This window comes from Apis florea, unplaced genomic scaffold (assembly GCF_048593485.1).
Source record: "Apis florea isolate Af1SG1 unplaced genomic scaffold, ASM4859348v1 contig_3203_pilon, whole genome shotgun sequence".
NCBI lineage: Eukaryota > Metazoa > Arthropoda > Insecta > Hymenoptera > Apidae > Apis > Apis florea.
The window spans coordinates 2,091,167-2,110,983 of NW_028256723.1; the positions used below are offsets into that span (position 1 = coordinate 2,091,167).

A 19,817-nucleotide genomic window follows, 5' to 3' on the forward strand; every position below is an offset into this window, starting at 1 on the left:
AGTCTCGCGGAGAATTCGGCTCGGTGGCCTGGTTTGGAGGCGGGTGGGGAGGAACGTGGCGCGTGATCGGAGGGGTGCGAGCGCGTTTCAACCCCCGCCGCAAATTTTCACGGGCTATGAGCTCGGAAATCGACTCGCGGCCGCAATTACCGGACAAATCTGATATAAACGTGGAATCGCGCGGCCTCGTTTAATCGTTTCATACCCCGCTTCCTGCGATTCCCTTAATTATCGGGAAGGAAGGGAAAAATAAGAAGGAAGAATGCCGAGAAAGAATGACTGATTTGCTTTCGAGAAATTCGAGGTTATTTTTTTTAAATTTCTTTTAGAAGAAATGGAGATTTCGATTATTCTGTTATAACTTTGGAAAATTGTGAAGTTTATAATGTGTATATAATTCGTCAATTTTTCTGACATTGTTAATTCCAAGTTTTTAATCGAAAGAAGAAGTTTCTTCTTATTCTATTTCTGTTATTGCAAATTTTCTTACATTCGTTATTGCTCGCAAAATATTTTTATCTCCCGTTTCGATCATTCGAATAATTTTAACCAAAAGGATTAGAGGAGAGTAGAGTTGTAAAGTGGAAAGAAGGATAGAACTGTAATCAATTACAGGTCGAATCGAACGAATTTATTCTCCGCAATTTTACCCGCTCGTGGACGATACTTCTGCCAATCCAGTGTCGCTGGAGGACAGATTGGACGGAGACACGGAGTGAGAGCCACGAAATCAATTGTCAGCCGCAATTTCCTGCTGGCAACACTGTTAAACGATTAAGACCCGGGAAGATACGATTCGGGGAACATGAATCGTTACGTTCCCTTCGATCGGTCGTAAGGGCCTCTTAATTGCTCGCCACTGTCCCTCCACGCGATCCAACTCAACCATACGAGATCGTAAATCGTTTGCATTCTGTTCCTCCTCTTTGTTCAGGATAATCCCTTTTTCCAAATTTATTTCTCCATTTTGTTTCTCGATGGTGAGCGGAGATTAATTGTGAAAGTCAAGTTCGAACTTGAGACAAATCGAATCGATGGTAAATTGATTTTATTATTGGTCTTGTTTCTTTGAATTATGTTTATATTAAATTATGTAAATCGTGAGATATATGAGTAATATTCATTCGTGAAAATCTGACGAATTTTCGTTAAAGAATTATCACTACTTATTCAAAGTATTATATATAACATTCGTAGAAAATTTCCATTTTTTGATTTTTATTTTTTAAAATGTCAGCGACGATTTCGTCAAGCAACTCTCTTACAATTTCATGCGAAGCAAAACAATACCGATGCTCCAATTAGATCCTCGTTCACTCGTCATAATTCACATCTCCGTCATAATTCAACCAAGATCCAACCAAGATCGACGGTATGATCGAAAAACTGGATGCACGAACGAATGATCGAAGCTCCGCGAAGAGCAATATGTCATCGATGACAGGACGCGAGAGAGAAAGAGAGACATCTTCTCGTCTGAGAAGATTTTATAGAACGATTCGCGATAAATCTCGCGCGGTGAATCCCTCCTGTCCTTTGATTCACCCGTGTCAATCACGGGGGATAAAACTTCATTACCGGATAATAATGGAGGAATGGATGGATTTTCCTCGTCCATAACGGCGCTTCGTTTACAATGACACGCATAAATATTGGCCGGTGAATTTATGGGCGGCGGTAGATGACGGTATGTACGGCCGTTGAGCGACAGTTTGCTTTTGTTTTGCTGTGATTCGGTGGGATGGTTGAGGGAGTTGATGAAGGTTGGAATGGGTCGAGGGTTGGATATCGAGAGGGAAGGTTATCTTAGAAGGGTCGGTTATAGAGACAAGGGATGTATGTGCCGTGGGTATTGTTGGACGAGGGAAATTGTGTGGATAATAATAAAGAAATTGTGGTTTATCTACGGCGTAATTGGAGGATTTACAAGGAAAGTGGTGAGAAACAGGCGAGACATTTTGTTTCGAACAATTATGTCTTAGATTGTGCGATAAAAGGATTAAATCGAAGAGAAAGTCGATGTAAAATCTTTAAGTATAATTCTTCCATCGAATCCATAAAATGCAATATATCATCTTGGTTCGTTTAGTTTTCATTATTTCAACGTAGGGAGCAGTTTCATTATCCAGAGTGGAAAAAGGGATGTTTTTAATTTTTTCCTTCGAATTTATTGCCTCGATATTCCGTCGAAGATAAAATTCTCTCTGAAAATTTTACCTTCGTGTAATATTTTATCAAATATTAAAAATACAATAATAATAAACATAATGACATAAACTCGAACGGAATAATTTCAATAAAACGTCATCAAAAAAGAAAATATTTCTTTCACATCTCTTTCTTATCTTCTAAGAAAACGATCACGTTATTTACATTTCCATCCCCGAAATACATGCCAGAATCGAAGAACTTTTCCCTTTCAACAAATTTACTATATATCCCTGTTCGAATCATCCGAAAAGTTTCACGGTCATAATCTCGGAACGACGACAAAAATCCTCCTGACGACCATATCCTCTGACTATAATAAATTCCAGCCCCGTACTATGGCTCCATTTATTTGGCCGGGCCAATATTCTGTCCCCCCTCGCGGTTCAATTTCGCCCATTCAGCCGTGGTCGAAGTAGGTCGTAGCGTCGCGGCGATACGTAAAAAACTTGTAAGCACGTGCTTGAAAAATAGTTACGGCGAATTTATACGTGGACTTATTCGTGGAACTTGTGCTCACGCATCAAAGGGACGCGATGGTTCCGTCACGAGGGTTGAAACCTGTTTCCGCCCCAGTGAATAATTCGCTCGTAAAGACGCAGGTGGAACGATGCTTTCGCCCGCGCTTTATCATCGCGCCAGGTGATAATCCCGCGGCCAGGTTTCCGCGATTCTATTGCCACGCGCGAAATGAAATCCGCATCAGACTCTGCTTCGCTCGCAATTAACATTCGGTGTCTGTTGTAACTCGAGATATTGCTGGAATAGGTTGGAAGTTTCGTTTTGAATGGAGGTCGAACGGAGATAAGATACATTCGTGTTCAGAAATTCATTTCTTCGAGTTTCTTTACGATAGGAGAGGAGAGAGAGGTTCGAAAGGAAATGATACTTTTTAAAAAGGAATCGAGATTACGATTGAAACTTAATGTTATTATTATTACGAACGATGATTTAATTTTTGATTGTCTGATCAAGATCGTCTTGTTATATTTGCGTTGACAAATGATAAGTCTTACGTTACTAATATATTGTAATTGATGATTAAGCGATTTACTTATACTATTTAGAAAATGACAAAATTTTTGAAGAATAAATTATTTCAATAATTTAAACTGTTCAATGGTTCGAGGTTACATTACGAAAACATTTTAAATAAACTTATTATTTGTAATCCAACTTCGATACAACTTATTAACATATCAATCGTAACTATCTTACTACACTTCATCAACGAATCTGTACTATTCCACTTCTCACCTAGCCACAGAACAGATTTTAACGATGTCCTTTTTTCCTCTCTGTTTCAGGTACGTATGCAACACCAAGAGCAATCACGAGAGGGCCCGTAGACGCGACCCGTTTCGTGCTGAATGTGGTGAGATGCCGCCCAAGCACGTAACAAAGGCTCGGCTAACGCCTCTGTAAACGACCGTAGAAACGCAAATAAATCGTTCACCGTATCATTCTCTTTCACTCTGTCACTTTGCGCTTTCACGAGCGTCCGTGCGGTGATCATCAGCGAATGTGATTCTGCGATCGATCGTTTCTTTCTTTTCTTCTCTTTTTTTTTCCCTCCCTCCCTTTCCTTTCCCACTGATTCATCGCCGTTAACGGAAGCGTCGATCGAAATCCATCGTCGATTCGTTTTAATTGGCCGAGCAAAACTCACGAATTACGTAAACTTTGTACGGAATTTAACGACCGTCCCCCGCTCGTCCGAGCTCAGATCCCGACCAAGATACGACAGATACTGCTCCGTTATTCGCTCGTGTCCCCTCCCCCTCGTTAACGAGTGAGTTGTTAGGTAACTTGATTAACGCTTGAACCTCGTAATGGGTGCATCGATTCCAGCGGAATTTGGATGGGAAGGATTGTAAACCGATCATCGTTTTTTTTTCTTTTTTTTTTTTTTTTTTACGGGTTTTATTTTCTTCTTGTTTGTTAATATACAAACGTGTGGGAGAGACGGTGTAGGGTGAGTTGTAAATTTGGTTCGAGAATCGAGTTAAATTGGAGAAAATTTTTTAATGATTCGAGATAGTGAATTTTTGATAAGAGGAAATATGAGATTGAAATTTTGAAATATGGAAGAAAAGAATATTCATTATATCGTTATCGATAGGTGAGAAAAATTTGATGAGAGAAAGAGAGAGAGATTGAGATTTTGAAACGTGAAGAAAAGAGTACCTTTTCCATCGTAGTTTTTTTTCTTTTTTTTTTTTTTTTTACGACAAAATTTGGGAAATTTCATTTTTTATGCTTCGGCGATATATATTAGCTCTCGAGCATTGTAATCTTCAATAGTTTTTATCCTCGAGGGACCAGTTCGTTCGAAAATACGAGATCCAAATTTCGGGTTAATCCTCCGTTACGAGACATGCAAATTACCTATCCACGTGTATCCGTATCTTTGAAATTTTTATTCGCTTATCTCTGTGAAATTTATTTTAATGTATCATTTTACTGGAATCGAAAATAATTCTTTTAATAGGAATTATCATCATTATTATTATTCGAATTTTAAACAGAAGTTAAAAATCTATTGATTATGAATAATTCGTAAGTTCAGAATTATCACGGTTATTAAATCAGTTAGATTAGCTATCAAATTTATAACTCATTTTATACCTCTTCCTTCGTCAACAATACACATCGATCGATTAACACACGATACAAGCATATATCATACATGTTGCTATCAATATTATATGCGAGTATATTATACAATGTTGTTCCTAAAGTATTTATTCGATTGTTGTAAAAGTCGCGCATGTAGACGCGTTTGACGCACAATGATCTTGTTGATGGAATATAAATAAAACGAAGTTCGATGTACGTATATTTGGCTTTCTGACTCATTCCATCGAAGCCTCTGTTTACGATACGTGTCTCGTTGATCTCATTATTTTTACGTACATTCGAAATTTTTCTTAATCGAACAATTATTTGAAATTTCGAAATATGTAATGATCGTAGCGCAGAAATTCGATTAAAAGAATTAAAAAAAAAATATTTCAACTCTTTATATCACATATTTTAAAAGAATGACGTCCACAAAAAATAACGAATACTTTTTTATAATTTTAATTAATTTTAAGTCCGAAGTCATATTGGCTTCTTTCTCGAAATTTTTTTTATGCTTCCATCACTTAAAAAGTAATCGTATTTTATCATAAATTAATTACTCTATTTTAAACGAAAGAATAATCCAAAGTTTAATATCGAGCAAAAATTAAAAATTTTACAACGATAATAAAAAATTCATATTTTTTTAATATAATAATAATTCACGTTGTCGAGTTGAAAATTATTCGTTTCGTTTATTAATCATTCATCTCTCGTGCATTGCACGTAATATTCCCTGCAATGGCCGACACGATATTTCAAGTCGATTAACATTTCACGAGCTAGGTAAGTTCAATTATTCTCATTATTTACAGCCATTCTATTCACCGAGGGGGCTTTATGCTTTCCACCGCTTCTGTGTCATTCGTTAACGCGATGCTGTGTGATTCCGAAATCTTAATGCAAATATTTGCTGGACACTTTGAACATGTACTCGCGCTGCTTGTTTATTCTCGTCAGAATACCGCGTTTCTTCTCAAAAAAAAAAAAAAAAAAGAAAGAAAGAAAGAAAGAAAAAAGATAGGAGGGAAAAAAACATTTTTTTCTTTTTTTTTTTTTATACATTCTATATACACTTTCAACGTGCTTCTACTTTTCCATCTCATTATTTTCGGCATCTGTCGTTAAACAATTGATATGTATTATCTAAGAAAAATTAATATTAACCGTGAAATTTCTTTATAATTTAATTAATTAATAGAAAAAAAAAAGTAAGAGGACAATTTTTTGATTCGAATTCTTCTTCGTGATTATTAATCGATTAGCATGTGTTAGTTTCAATTTTCTCAATCAAAATCTTATGTCAAGATCAATTATTGAAATATATATTTTTATCAACTAGATCACGATAGCATAGAACGTCATTGTTTCTCCAAAACGAAAATGGTTCTATCCACGGGTTATTTATTCACGCAAAACGTTAATACTTTATGATCCATTTCGATTTTTATTCCACAGTTCGTAAAACGTAGCCAACGATGTGAATTTTTGAGAATTACGTGACTTTTTTTTTTTTTTTTTTATTTTTCGTTCAGGGTATATCGCGTAGTTTATGTTGACTCTGGTTTGCAATGAATAATCAAACGAGCATGACTCCGCATGTAAATCCATTTTCACTGTGCACCATGACGTCAGAATAAGATTATTTTGATAAAAAAAAGACCTATCTTTTCCTATTCATATCCAATATTTTTTTTATTTCATTTTTTATTACTTTAAAACATTCAAAATCGAAACGCGATATTTTATTTCGTATTTTTATTTTAAATTTTATTTTCCATAAAAATTTCTCGTCCCATGATTCGTGATTCGAAGTAATTATGATATTCAGAAAAGAAAAAACGATAACTCGAGAGCACCGTAATTATTAGACGATTATTCGCATCGCTTTTAATCTCCGTGACATAAATTTCTAGCAAATCAAGTGAGATTTATAATTACACGAAATTATTGAAATCCGGCAATTTTCTTCTCTTTGTTGCGTAGAAGAATTATTGGAGCGCGTTCTAATTTCTTCCAATTGTGAAAGTATCGAATAATGGAGAGGTTTAGAATCGCACAATTTCAAGATTGAAATCGAAGGCATAAATTTCAATAGTTCGCGATCGATAAAAATATTTATGTACGTTACATGTAAAAGTACGTGCACGTATATTTATTTCAAAAATATGCACTTGTATTCTCGTCTACAATTTTCAATTTATGGAATGCCGGTTGTACGGGAGTGAAATAACGCATACGATGTTTCGATTTTCGAAAATCGTTTTGAAAGTCGTGAAAATTGCCAGTTATTTATGATCGAGAAAATTCGTAAATATTGAACACGTGTGAACGATAAAAATTGTTTGGAAAATATGATAAATTTTGTAAAAAAAAAAAAAAAAAAAAAAATGAAAAATCGTCGTAAATCGTCGGATTTTTAATTGTTTAATTTTTAGTATTGGCTAAATATTCGAAGCATTTGAAATATCTCTGAATTTCCATCAGCCATTTCCATTTGCCCTCGTATCGCTTCGATTTTCCATTCAATCGTATTCTGTTCACTAAACATCGATTCGATTCGTCAATGAAGACTTCAACAATAAAAGTTGAAGAAAAGTCTCGAATTAATCTGCTTTGCAACGAAATTGAAATCACCAAATTCACACTTTCCAACTATTGCAAAAAAGAAAAAAAAAAAAAAATCCAACATCATCGTTAACTAAAATTCACTTAACCTCTTTTCTCAATCCCTAAAATTCTCGACAAGGTTACATTTTTCTCTGTGCTTCTCAACAATTTCACCGCAACCGTTTTCCGCAAGGATAGAACTTCGCAATATTTTCTCACCTATGCACACGCATAATAGATGGACGAGTTTATTTGTTCCACGATGATGCAAAAGGCGTACACTTTTTTTTTTAGCGGGAGACCGAGTTAGGGTGCGCGAAAAATAGAAAAATGTTCGAACCTTTCGACGAACCGTGCACGGTCCTTGGATAAATAGAGCGAAGGGTGGTGGAGAATCAAGTGGAAAACAGAATCTTGGTTCAAGGAGATGAAAAAAAAAAAAAGAGGAAAAGAGACGATTCGACAGATTTGATAGCCTGGAATGAACCGTGGTTCCGACTCTGGTTGAAAAGTTGATCGGATATCGATTGTATCGATATGGATTGCCTATTTTTCTTCGATGTAATGTCACTTCCGGCTTCTTCATTATATCTCTAGATAGAGATATTTTGTCCACGAATGGGGCGTGAATCATCATTGATGGAACAATTGCATCGTTTCTTTTTTCTTTTTTTTTTTTTTTTTTGTCTTGAAGAATTGATATTTTTGGAATTGAATAATAATATTGACGGCTCGAAAGTTGTATTATGAATAGAATATGGAGTGAAGACAATTTTAGAGAGAGATTTCTAATTTTTTTTTTAAAAAACAGAAATATCTGTTAAAACAAACACGATATTCCTATTACTATAAATATAAATATGAGAATTAGGAATTATAATACCTTCTTATAATATTTTTAATTAGACAAAATTATCATAATTGAATTATTTTATAGAAATATTATTCCTTTTTTAATGTAATATATTTTTATATATATCGTATCACTCAATTTATTTCTATACCAAGCTTCCAAACTTTTAATGAAATTCTCACATATACACGTTCATAAATTCCTGAATAAAATACTAACACATGATTGAACCGGCGTTCAAATCGCACGAAACGTTCTTTAAAAATTTTTTTATTAAAATCTGATTGAAATATGAACGAAAAATTCTTGCCACGTTCGAACAATACCTTCATTCATCATACCTGTGCCGATAACATTCCCTACATTATTCATCCTACATTATTCCATCCCTTCCTGCTTTATATTCTAAATTTCGACACACGATTAAACATTAAATCTTTCATTATCCGTTTAGACGAAGTTTTTAATTTAATACCATGATTATTTGCAAACAGTTCACGCACACTGTTCAAAATTCTTGAAATATTAAAATCATATCTCATGAAATTTTGAAAAACAAGATCTTTCTTGTTCTATTCATTTCATATATATCTAAAAGGAAATTGCATTATAAAATTTCAATTCCGCTTAATTTTGAGAATATTCATTCTTGCTGAAACGCGCCACTTAAGAAGAAATCGATTGTCAAAGAAGCGATTTACTACGAAAAGACTAGGTAGTTTCAAAGCAAATTCCTCAACCTTCTTAAGCCACGATGCTCGCTACTATGATAAGTAGGAAAGATTAGGATTTAGAGACTAGTTATAGCTCCCTCTAAGTCGATCTTGGCTCTGTACGCGAATGAAGGCAGGATTATAAGTCCATAATGGAAAAACTTTGCCCCTAAAGCACGTCGAGGTCGTCGATTCTTTCGCGAGAACTGGCTCCCGTTCTTTTGTTTATCTTTCCTACCAGTTGAACCTAACAAACGCGTTCTATTTGATGAAAAGAAACGCCTTTGTCGAACTGCTTCATCAAATTAAACGGTATTTCGGTATTCATAAATCTTGCAAAACTATCACGAAAACGAGAGATATTGAATAAAGTTGTTCAAATTGATTACGCGGTGATAAAAGTTTGGACGGAATATTTTAATTATTAAATTTTTAATATATCTTCTCAAAATGATGAAACTTCGATAACGATGTAGAATTTCTTGGCTTCTAATTCTTAATAAACTTCGAGCAATTAGCTTCTCGGAAATCGTTTACTCCCAGTTTCTGCTTTACTTCTTTCATAAACTTGGACTTTCATCTCATATTGCATCTTCGAAACGAGAGATCCTCCCAGGTCTGATAAAACGGATACCAGTTCTCTCGTTATTAAAACGGTATATATAGACTAAACGAGTAGAACGTTTTCTTATAGATGGAAAATTTATTATCGCTTCGATCCAATCGATCTACGAAAAACCGTTTGTTTAACCGTTGAATAATTAATAATCTTAAGTAACGATTTTCCCTATCGATTCAGTCCAACCAATTTACATAACTTTCTATCTAATCCAAAAATATAATATTTGTTGATAACAGTGCAAATAGTTGTAAGGAAAAATTTATAAGCATGAAAACAAGTAGAAATATCCATTAGGGTGAAAATATATTAACCAAGTTGGCCAATTAAGCGTTGAGCTTTAGTCGAGGAACGGTTTTTAATTTCACGATCATTACTATCGACAAGTATTAATCATCCTCTCGATCGCTCTTTCCACGAGCCACAAATTCGTGAAGGCTTCGAAGTAATGGCCGACGTGCACCTTTTTTTTGCGATCGCAGCAAGTATACGTCGGCTATTAATCGAAAAGCTTGCTAAACTCGAGCAAAAAGAGAAAGTATAAACTCTCCGGCCATCGAAGCGAGTGTTGCTGAACGTTAGTCGATTAAATATCGTTTCTCTCGTTAAACTCGGATTACCATTACCCTAGCCCGAGCTTTTCACCCCTTTTTATGGAAATATTTTTCTGCCAAACGATATATAATAAATATAGCTCAAAGAAAATATCATATTTTGTTTTTTTTTTTTCTAATTTTGTATCTCATTGTTGCGAATTTTGGTAAAAAAAAAAAAAAAAAGTTTAACTCTTTGGGTTATCCATCCTATTTTTATTTCTTGTTTTTATATCTTGTTTTTATTATTTATACTTATTCGATCATAATGATCATGCTAGACCATAAAGATTTTATACTATTTTTCTCTTGATTCGATTTTCAGAGATGTGAGGAAAATATTTTTCAACGAATTGCAATTAAATAACATAACGTAACAAGCATCACTACGAGAAAGTGAATATGTAAAGAATGTATCGATTACAAAAATTCATGGAATTTTTATTTTTAAATCTTGTCGTGAGAAAATATTCATTCGATTTCAATGTTCGTGTGATGTGTAACATTTTTCATCGATATTTCACGACATGGTTGGAATCATGGACGTGTACACACTTCTGTTCTGATTAATATTCATTAATCGAAGCGAGCATGCTTCGATTTCAAACATGACGATTCTCCTCCAATTAAATTCTGTTTTTCGCGAATTTTCCTATTTTTATTTCGTTTTATTTATTATTATTTTCTTTTTTTTCTTCATTTTCACATTCGATTTGTTGTTATTGTCGACGTAGCAAATAATAAAAAGATCACGAATGAAAAAGTTCTTAAATATTTTTCCTCGGTTAAGAACGATTGCTCTCGCTCGTTTGAGATTATTGTTTCCTCTTCTTGAAACGATTGAAAGAAACTCGAGCAGCAAAATGAAGGACGATCTCGTTAGAAGGAAGCTGGCAAGTTAATGTCGCGTTCACAATTTTATTTTCTTCGTCGTTTCTCGACTTGATACTCACTAATGACGAGCCAGAAATGGATTATTTTTCAGAGATCAAACTTTTGTTTGAAATATTTGTTACATCGTTAAAAGAATTCTCATTGGAAGAGAACGATTTTCCATTTCTATTTCATTTCTCGTTCTAATAAATAGCACAACAATAATTGTCGTAAAATGATGGAATTAATAGGATTTTTATTTTTCTAATTTTAATAAACATTTTTCGTATTTATTAATAACACCGTTAAGAAGAATATTGATATAATATTCGATTTATCAGTGATTTTTTCCACAACGGATTTCTCGATAAAACAAAGATTTTATCTGATCCAATTTGACCGTAGAATGCTAGGTTCAAAATCAGGATTCATTATCCACATGTTGGAATCAATGGCCATTGAGATTGGAATCTATTGGGAAGCTTTTCAATGGTGAACGTAAGAAATATTATCAAAGTTCTTATTACGTTCGCGTATTATGCGATTGCTGACACTTTCTCATTTCTAGACAATCGCATTACGATGTATTTTATTAAAATTTATGGTACAAATCTGCCCCTTCTATTCTAAAAATTGATTCTAAACTCGAGCAAGGAAAACTATTAAATTTTTATTTCAATAATTCAAGGAATAATATTGCAAAAAAAAGAAACAAGAATTTTATCGCGTTTTGCTATCACAATTGAGCTTCTCTTACAAAATATCGTTACAAATTTGTACATAAAACTACATCTAAATCTTTGCTCTGTCGCATAAATTCAAGAAACTCTAAAAATAGAAGACGAATAGAAACTTCTTTAAAACATCTCTCCAAGATAAATCACATTGAAGAATTCTCCTGCAAAAGGGGATACTTTTGATCGCAATTTATGTGGCGCCACCACTGCCTTCTTGGCGCGAATTTCGAGCGCGTAGAATATTTTCCACCCAAAACGCGAGTATTTATGCGAATTCTTGGTGTTGAGAAAATAAAGACTGCTTTTCATGGAATGAAATGTCCATTCCTTTCCTCTGATCGAAATGAAACAATAATAAATCGATTTCAAAACTTTATTCAAATATTCCGATAGACAATTCAAGTTCATTCAAGTATTTTTAAAATTAAAAAATTTAAGATTTTATTAAGCACAATTGTAATTGATTTCAAGAGGTGATCGACTAATTTGCAACGTCGATCTTTTATAGAAAACAGAGAAAAGAATGATCGATCAAAAGATTAGAGTTTCGTCTAATTTTGTTCAACAAGCTGAAAAAACCCAAAGAAACATTAAGTCTCAGTAACGAAGTACTACAAAGGGGAATAGGAGATTAATTATTGGGATGGAATGAAAGCCAAGTTAAACCGATAAATCAGAGTTACAGTAGTTGTTCGATTATTCGAGACCCAGTTTCCCAGTATCTCAGTTACGAAAATTTACGTTTATATTGTATGCATATCTCGCTGTTGTAGGATCAGCATTCCAATGATTAATACGAAGATGAACAACAAATTTAATCGCGTTTCGCGATTAAAGAATAGAACTACTTTCGTCCACGGATGATAACAGTTATCAAGAATACGTATCATTTTCAAAAGTTTTCAATCTTTAATTTTAATGTTAAATATACCAACTTGATACACAGTTCATCGATGTTTTGTTGCAAAAGTATAAGAAGATTCACTATATAGAGCTATATTATATACATAAAATTATTTTATACCAAATTGAACGAAAGTTTGCCCCCTCTTTTCGCGGTTTCCTCAAAAGCAAACACATCTCCTTGGAGACCGATCGTAAATCCTGAATTCGTTCGGATCACCGAACGAGTTCGTCCAGAACTATAAATTTCAGTATCGAGGATCGCATCGCGCGAAATTGCCACTAAAACCGTATCAGTCAACGAGGGTGGCTAATACGACGATTCTTCTTCCCTCGAATTCATGCGAAATCCTTATAAAAAAATTTATAAAATGTAGAAAAAAAAAAAAAAGAAATAGATAAATCCAAGTTTTCAATTGATATAAAAAGAAGGAATAGGTGATTAGAGACACGATGAACGAATCTAACGTCACGATTAATTTTCATCCGGTTTAAAATTACAATACAACAAACGTGACATGGATCGTGACTCGAAACCAGCACGAATAATTTTCGATCGAAAATTAAAATGCAAGCGTATTGCACAACTTTAAACGTTATAAATAATTTCCATCCCTAAAATTAAATGACGGAGCAACAAACGTTGCAAGTTTAAACATCGCATCCGCGAAACCGCGAGTAATTTCCTTCCTCCACCCTTACTTAAATCGAAACGCAAACAAACACAACGACGCGTTTACACGAGAAAAATATTGCTCGCGAGTTCCGCTTTCGAGGCTTTCTTTCATCATCGGTGCTCCATTCCGATTCGACCGGATGTGACACGGCACGTGACGCCGCCTCGTGTCGCTCGAAAGGAGGGGTAAAAAAGCGTTTCACGACCTCGTTTCGACGCGACCCTCTCGCTGCTATACCTGTACACCGCGATACGTGCCTCGAATTGCACGAGCCCGTTTTCGTTTTCGCTCCCTTCTCGCGAGAGCACAGCCGATTCGAGGAAGACGCGAATTGCCGAGATCAGCCGTGGGCCAAACTATTATTCGAAAGACCTGCGCCTCTCTTTTCGATCGATTCCTCCGATGAATTTTAAGAGGAAGAAGAGTTAGAAAATTGTGATTTTGTCGCTCGATGGCTAGCTATATTCCCTTAGATCGAATTTGTCTCACTTCGATGAATGATTTCGCGGATTTCGATATTGGCTATTGGTGTTAAAAAAAAATCGAAACGATTTAGTTTTTCCATCGCGTGTGTAGACAGTTTTGTAACAGAACGCGAGTAAATTGAAAAGAAATACGTTATTCGTGGAATTTTCAGCTTTTCGTTCTTTCGATTTAGCTTTTCAATTTGTTTAGAATCGTAATAAAATTATTTAACTTTTTTTTTTTGTTAATTGTCATGTATTTTTCAACTTATCTAGAATTTTGAAAAGTCGATCGATTTTTTAGTACAATAAAAATGTTTTCTTCGTCATAATGTGTACGCATTTTTGTAATTATAACACGACTAATCCATAAGAACTTATATACAAATTTCAAAACTTCTGGGAATTTTTGGCATGCTGCAGTTGGCTTTACTACTAAAATCACGCGAATATAAAGTATTTACAACCGAATTCAATTTAAAAATTGACTTCGAGTCTGGCTAAGATTTATCGTGACTATTGGTGCACAATACATTGCTCTCGCTACGTGTCCGATTATATAAATATAAACGTGATCATTGGATTGCTTGCGTACCGATTTGTAACTTCCAAATACATTTTCATTACTTAATGCATTCGGTAACATGGTTTTAGCGTAGCGACGAAATCGGAAATCTTCCATTGAAATTGAATACGTACGTCATCAGCGGTGTGTGTTTTAAGGTCGTTTCGACACGCCTCGATAATTTTCATTAGAAATTTCGAACGGCGAGATTTCAATAGCAAGATCGTTAATGAGTATCGAGCAACGAACATCGCGATCGCGATCTTTCTCAAACTTTTCAACACGCGTTTCAAACATTTGTTATAAAATTATATCTGATATTGAATTAACATTTGTAATATCCACGCACTTTACTTTCCACTTCCTCGAAGCAAACGTGTTTCCAACTACGACCATTCTAATCGATCAACTCCTAAATAGATAAAAATTTTCAAATTTTTCGCCAATTCGATCGAATCGCGAAAGTTTCCTTCGCACAAAATTAATTTCCTCTTCAAATTTGTCGTGCAAAATACCGCGAGCATAAAGAACGCAATCGTCGTGCAGCAAAGACTTTAACAGCTCCGGCAAAGCATCCTCTCGCGATAAGACGAAGAAATGGAGGAGTAATTTTTCCTGTAGCGTCGCGCGAAAAGAGTCGCAAGTGTGAAAGCGAGGGGAAAGACTAGCCTTTCCCCACCAGTCTCGCGATATTAAAACTCGTCTAAAGTTCGGGCACAAAAGGGAAGGGAATCTCGCGCGAGATAGCGACCGAGCTAAGACGTCTCGTCTTTCCACGTACGTATATTTTCGTGAAACGTGTGGATTCTTTTTTCCCTTTCTTCTCTTATTTCGTCGGTGTTTATCTAAAAACTTGATCTTTTATATTCTCGCGAATTATTTATCGCGGTGAGGTCGGCTTTGCGACAAGCTCGAAAACTCAAACGCACGTCGTCTCGCCCGCCACGCGTAAATCTGCGCCCACAGGAAACGGAAGAAGAAGCGTAATGCACGCTGTGATCCTCTTTTTTGCGGCTGTGTTTCCTGGGCGTGAATTTTCAGAGGATATTCCCCGCGCGAACGCGACTGTTTCATGCCCGCGTTTGATTAATTAAGAGCTATTAGGAGCAAACTTATTAAGGCAACGTTTCGTTTGTAATTCTACTTCTTGGTTAATTTATCCTACTTATGGAAATTTGTTTCTTGAAATGCTCGAATTTTTCGTATGTTGTTTCAACAGTTTCAGAGAGATTTCTTTTTTATTTTTTTTTTTTTTTTCAATTTCAAATAATTTTAAAAGTCCGTTAGAGGAGCCTCGATAACGATTCAAATTTACAGAGTTTGTGTAAAAAAGAATCTCGTAAAATCTAATTAAGTATTTTAATTCGAGAAAAAGAAATATGAAAGAAGAAGAATTCATCCAATAATTTGATGAGTTATCGATGATTATTAAATCTTGAATAAATTTCCAAAATAGATATTCGATATTCTATTTTTCTTTCAATTTCATTATACATTATTTGTCCAATAAACTCATTATTAATTTTTATAACATTAATTGTATTTATTAGAGATATACTAATTTTATTTTCATATTTTATTTCACTATTAAATAAACCAATTAAAATTAAAATTAAATTTATTATTTTATCTATTATATTAACATTATTAATTATTAAATTATCAAGAAAATATTCTATTAATAATTTATATATAAGATCAATATTTAAAAATTTAAATTTAATATCATCATTATATATAAATCCTAATATTATTTTATTTCTATTAATAATTTTTATATTAATTATTACTTTATTATTAAATTCTATAATTTTATAAAGTTATATCGTTATAATACAAGCTATTGTTACATTTCTATATTAATTATCAATCCATCTAAACGTATAAAAATTGCTACGAGCATCGTCGAGAGAGTGTTCATCGTTTTAAGATAGAATTGATTTATTTTATGTTATAACAGGGGTTAATACGAATATTATATTACATATAAATCTCACGCGAATTTCAGATCAAATTTTCTCCCATGCCGATTAACTGGAATATATAGAAAGCGATTGCAAGATCCGCTTTTGAGCCGGGATTTAATTAAAAAATATAAAGGTGGACTTGCGAGCTTCGTTAAATCGTCGCAACTGGTTCAATCATTTTCCATCGAACGATTCGAACATTTTTTCCTTCCTAATTAAAATGCGCGCAACGATACTATCCTGTTTGTCCTGAAAAATTTGCATCGATCCACCTTTAATCCGGAATTTTGTTGGTTAAAAATTCATAGAAATTCTCCGTTTGTCTCTTCCTATTCTTATTGATCGAAGAAACGATTGATTTATTATACTTTAAAACGAAGCGAAAATAAGAAGGTTAAATTAATCGAGTTTCAATGTGATATTAAATGTATATATACGATTACGCGTTGGTTGTTATGCTAAAACAGCACAATTATCGATTAAGTATCGAAGATTTCTCTTCTTCATGGATTGCGCGCGAATATCAAATATGCATTAATTTATTCGATGTAAAAGTTGCAAGCCATTAAAAGCAGTTATTTGCGCTTTATTATCCTTAATAATTATGCGTCGTATTGATGAAAAAACAATTCTCTCGAACAACGAGCGTGAAATTATGCTTGAAATTTGAAATTTGCCCATGTAAACGTAGAAGCTGGATGGTTTTACCCCCTGGATGGGAAACACATTTAACGCCTTTGAGCGTTTTACAACTCTTTGGGGCCGAATATTGTGTAACGCTGGAAACACAGGATATTATACAGGAATAAAATTAATACGATTTATGCTTCGTTTACATTCAACATTCCTGATCTGGCATCGACGATAATTCTCATTTTTCCCCTTTATTTCACTTCGTTTATCTAATGATACGAATGCCAAACACCTCGATTAAATATCATCCGCTTTGTTGCGATTATTAACAAAGAGACTTTAAATTCTATTTTCACAAGAATTTTTCCCACTAGAAACGATAGGAACGATATTCGCGCATCAGTCTTTTTTCTTCTTTTCGTTTCTTTGATAAATCGTTCGAAAATCAACATCTCGGGGATCAAGAAACTCTCTAAAACTCTCCAAACGAAGAAAGTTCCTACGCACCTTTTTCCGAAGAAACCAAGAAATACTTTCCACGCTTGGTCTTGGAAAATTTTTTCCATTCTCCTTCCGAAAACAAACCTACCTGCTGTCGCGGCCAAAACAATTTTCCACGAAATTTTCCGATTTCACAGGGGGATGCTCGAGAGACGTTCGAGACTTTATTTACCGCGTCGAGTCCTGTTTGAAATTCAATATAACACGCTTGGTAACTGGTGTTACCGCGATGACACGAGGGGAGAATAGGTCGGGAACAGGGGATTGGAAAGGGGAGGGGAGAGGGATTGGTCGGCGTCCTCGTGGCGATGCTTTGCATACATTTTCGATCGAAAATCCTCGCGTCGGGAATCGTAGCGCCGCCCTCGAGTTTACAATTTGCTCGAGCTGTGCAATTACTCTCGTTAAACTTGCCTCGGTTAGGTCATCCGCGGTTGGAAGTTCGCGACTGGAGAGGCGGAGGAGGAGGATTGGTTATTGCGTCTGGACGCCTTATCGGTCGTTCGTGGCGTTGCCTCGTGATAATGCCGAAGGGATAGCTTGGAAGGGGATGCGTTCGATTAAACTGCGGGGGCGGTGAAAGGCGAAGATGATGAGGTGAGGTGTTTGGATTAAACGTTTGGATGGGATGGGTTTCGGATCGATTCTGCGTAATGGGGGGAGATTTAGTTTGATATCACGATGCAGTGTTAGTCGTTCGAATTTAGAAGGTTGGTGGAATTTTTTTTTTTTTTTTTTTTTTTACGATGTCGAATATTTGGAACGCGTGTGTGTGAGTTTTAGATGTTGCGTGTCGCGTTTCGACGATGAGATATAATAATATAATATAATAATATAAATTGGCAAGCACTGGAAAGCTTTGAATCTTTTTCTCTTATCGCGTAAGGAATTTGATCAGCAGTAAAGTTACGAGAGATAAATATTATTACAGCGAATATGTATGAATATCGTCGAGAGTGAATTTCTTCTCGATAGATATTAAACATTTTTTAAACTGCTTCGGTTGTGTACGGATAATATACGGTGCTGAAGCACTTCCATCATTGTGTCTAGTGTTATGAAATATACGTGCCATCTATCTTCTTAACCCAAGCAACAAAGTATGTAGTCTAACGTTCATAACTCAGATCAAGCCACGACCATTAAACGTACCCTCTCTTCAAGAAAATCGCCTCCTCTAGAGAGAAGGAAGTAAATAATTATAAATATCTCTCAACTTAATTTTTTTCTAAATCCTATATTCCAGAAGAATTGAGAAAAATTGTATTTCAAAATTCAACAATGATTCTTGCATCTTTCAATCAACAAATATATATAAGAGTTTCGAGAAATATATTAGTCAAGGGTGAAACGACTTCGTAGCAGCTTGTGGCCGACTCGGAAACTTCACGACAGGAAAAGGTTCCGGAGATAAAAAAAAAAAAAAAAAAAAGCGGGCCGTGTATCTCTATGTACATACATTTGCCAGCCGAGGTTGAAAGCACAGCTGGCAGGCTCCGTTGGAACGAGCAGCTAAGACGGATTACTCAGCCTCCTATTGGCAGATCGGATGGTTAACTTATTCTCTCCCATTCATCGTGATGGAGTTTCGTTTTTCGACTCTATTCTTCCAATTTTTCTCTTCTCTACGTTTAAATACCTTCTCTACGAATCATATAATCTCTCCTCTTTTTCTTCTTCGAATAAACGAATGATCATTCTTCTTGCGACGAATTAAGAAAATTTTTTTCCTTTTTCCTTTGGATCAGATTCAAAACGTAAGTAATTTTTTTTTTAATATTACGATAATATTACAATAAGAATTGATTACAGTAGAAAAATAATATCACCAATTACATAAATTAACGATAAAAATTTATCGTTGTATTAATTGTTTGATTTTTAAATAAAATCTTCGATTTTCGAACTAGGAATAAAAAAGATGTAAATCCTAAAAAATTTATCATTACGAATTGTTGAAATTATAAATTTAATTTATACATTTATATCTAGAGAGAAACGTTCGACCGGGCAAATTGTTATTCGCCTCGACAATATTCTTTTGTTTACGAGACGTCGAGCGCGTACGCAGTCGAACGAGAGACGTGCGCGAACGCGCGTCGAGGGAAAAGTTCGCGTTCTAGATATTAGAATTTTACAAAGCTTCGAAAGGGAGGAGGGAAAAAAGTATAAAACGTATAAAACGACCATGGACGACGTAATGGACACAACATCATGGTGAAGTTTTTACCCACGAGGGCACTTCCTCCCCTCTGATTTACCATTCGTGAGCCAAC

At 34.8% G+C, this 19,817-nt stretch overlaps 2 protein-coding genes across 4 annotated transcripts in view; both read left to right on the forward strand.

Moving 5' to 3' along the window:
• Nucleotides 1-3,668, forward strand: part of LOC100863059 (uncharacterized) — a 30,213-nt gene extending 26,545 nt beyond the window's left edge. Inside the window, exon 2 of the mRNA XM_086910785.1 lies at nucleotides 3,516-3,668. Within this exon, the coding sequence (XP_086766911.1) occupies nucleotides 3,516-3,557 (42 nt within the window). The 3' untranslated portion in view covers nucleotides 3,558-3,668. The remainder of the gene's footprint in view (nucleotides 1-3,515) is intronic.
• Nucleotides 1-19,817, forward strand: part of LOC100863256 (rugose) — a 410,744-nt gene that overhangs the window by 212,737 nt on the left and 178,190 nt on the right. The window lies entirely within an intron of this gene.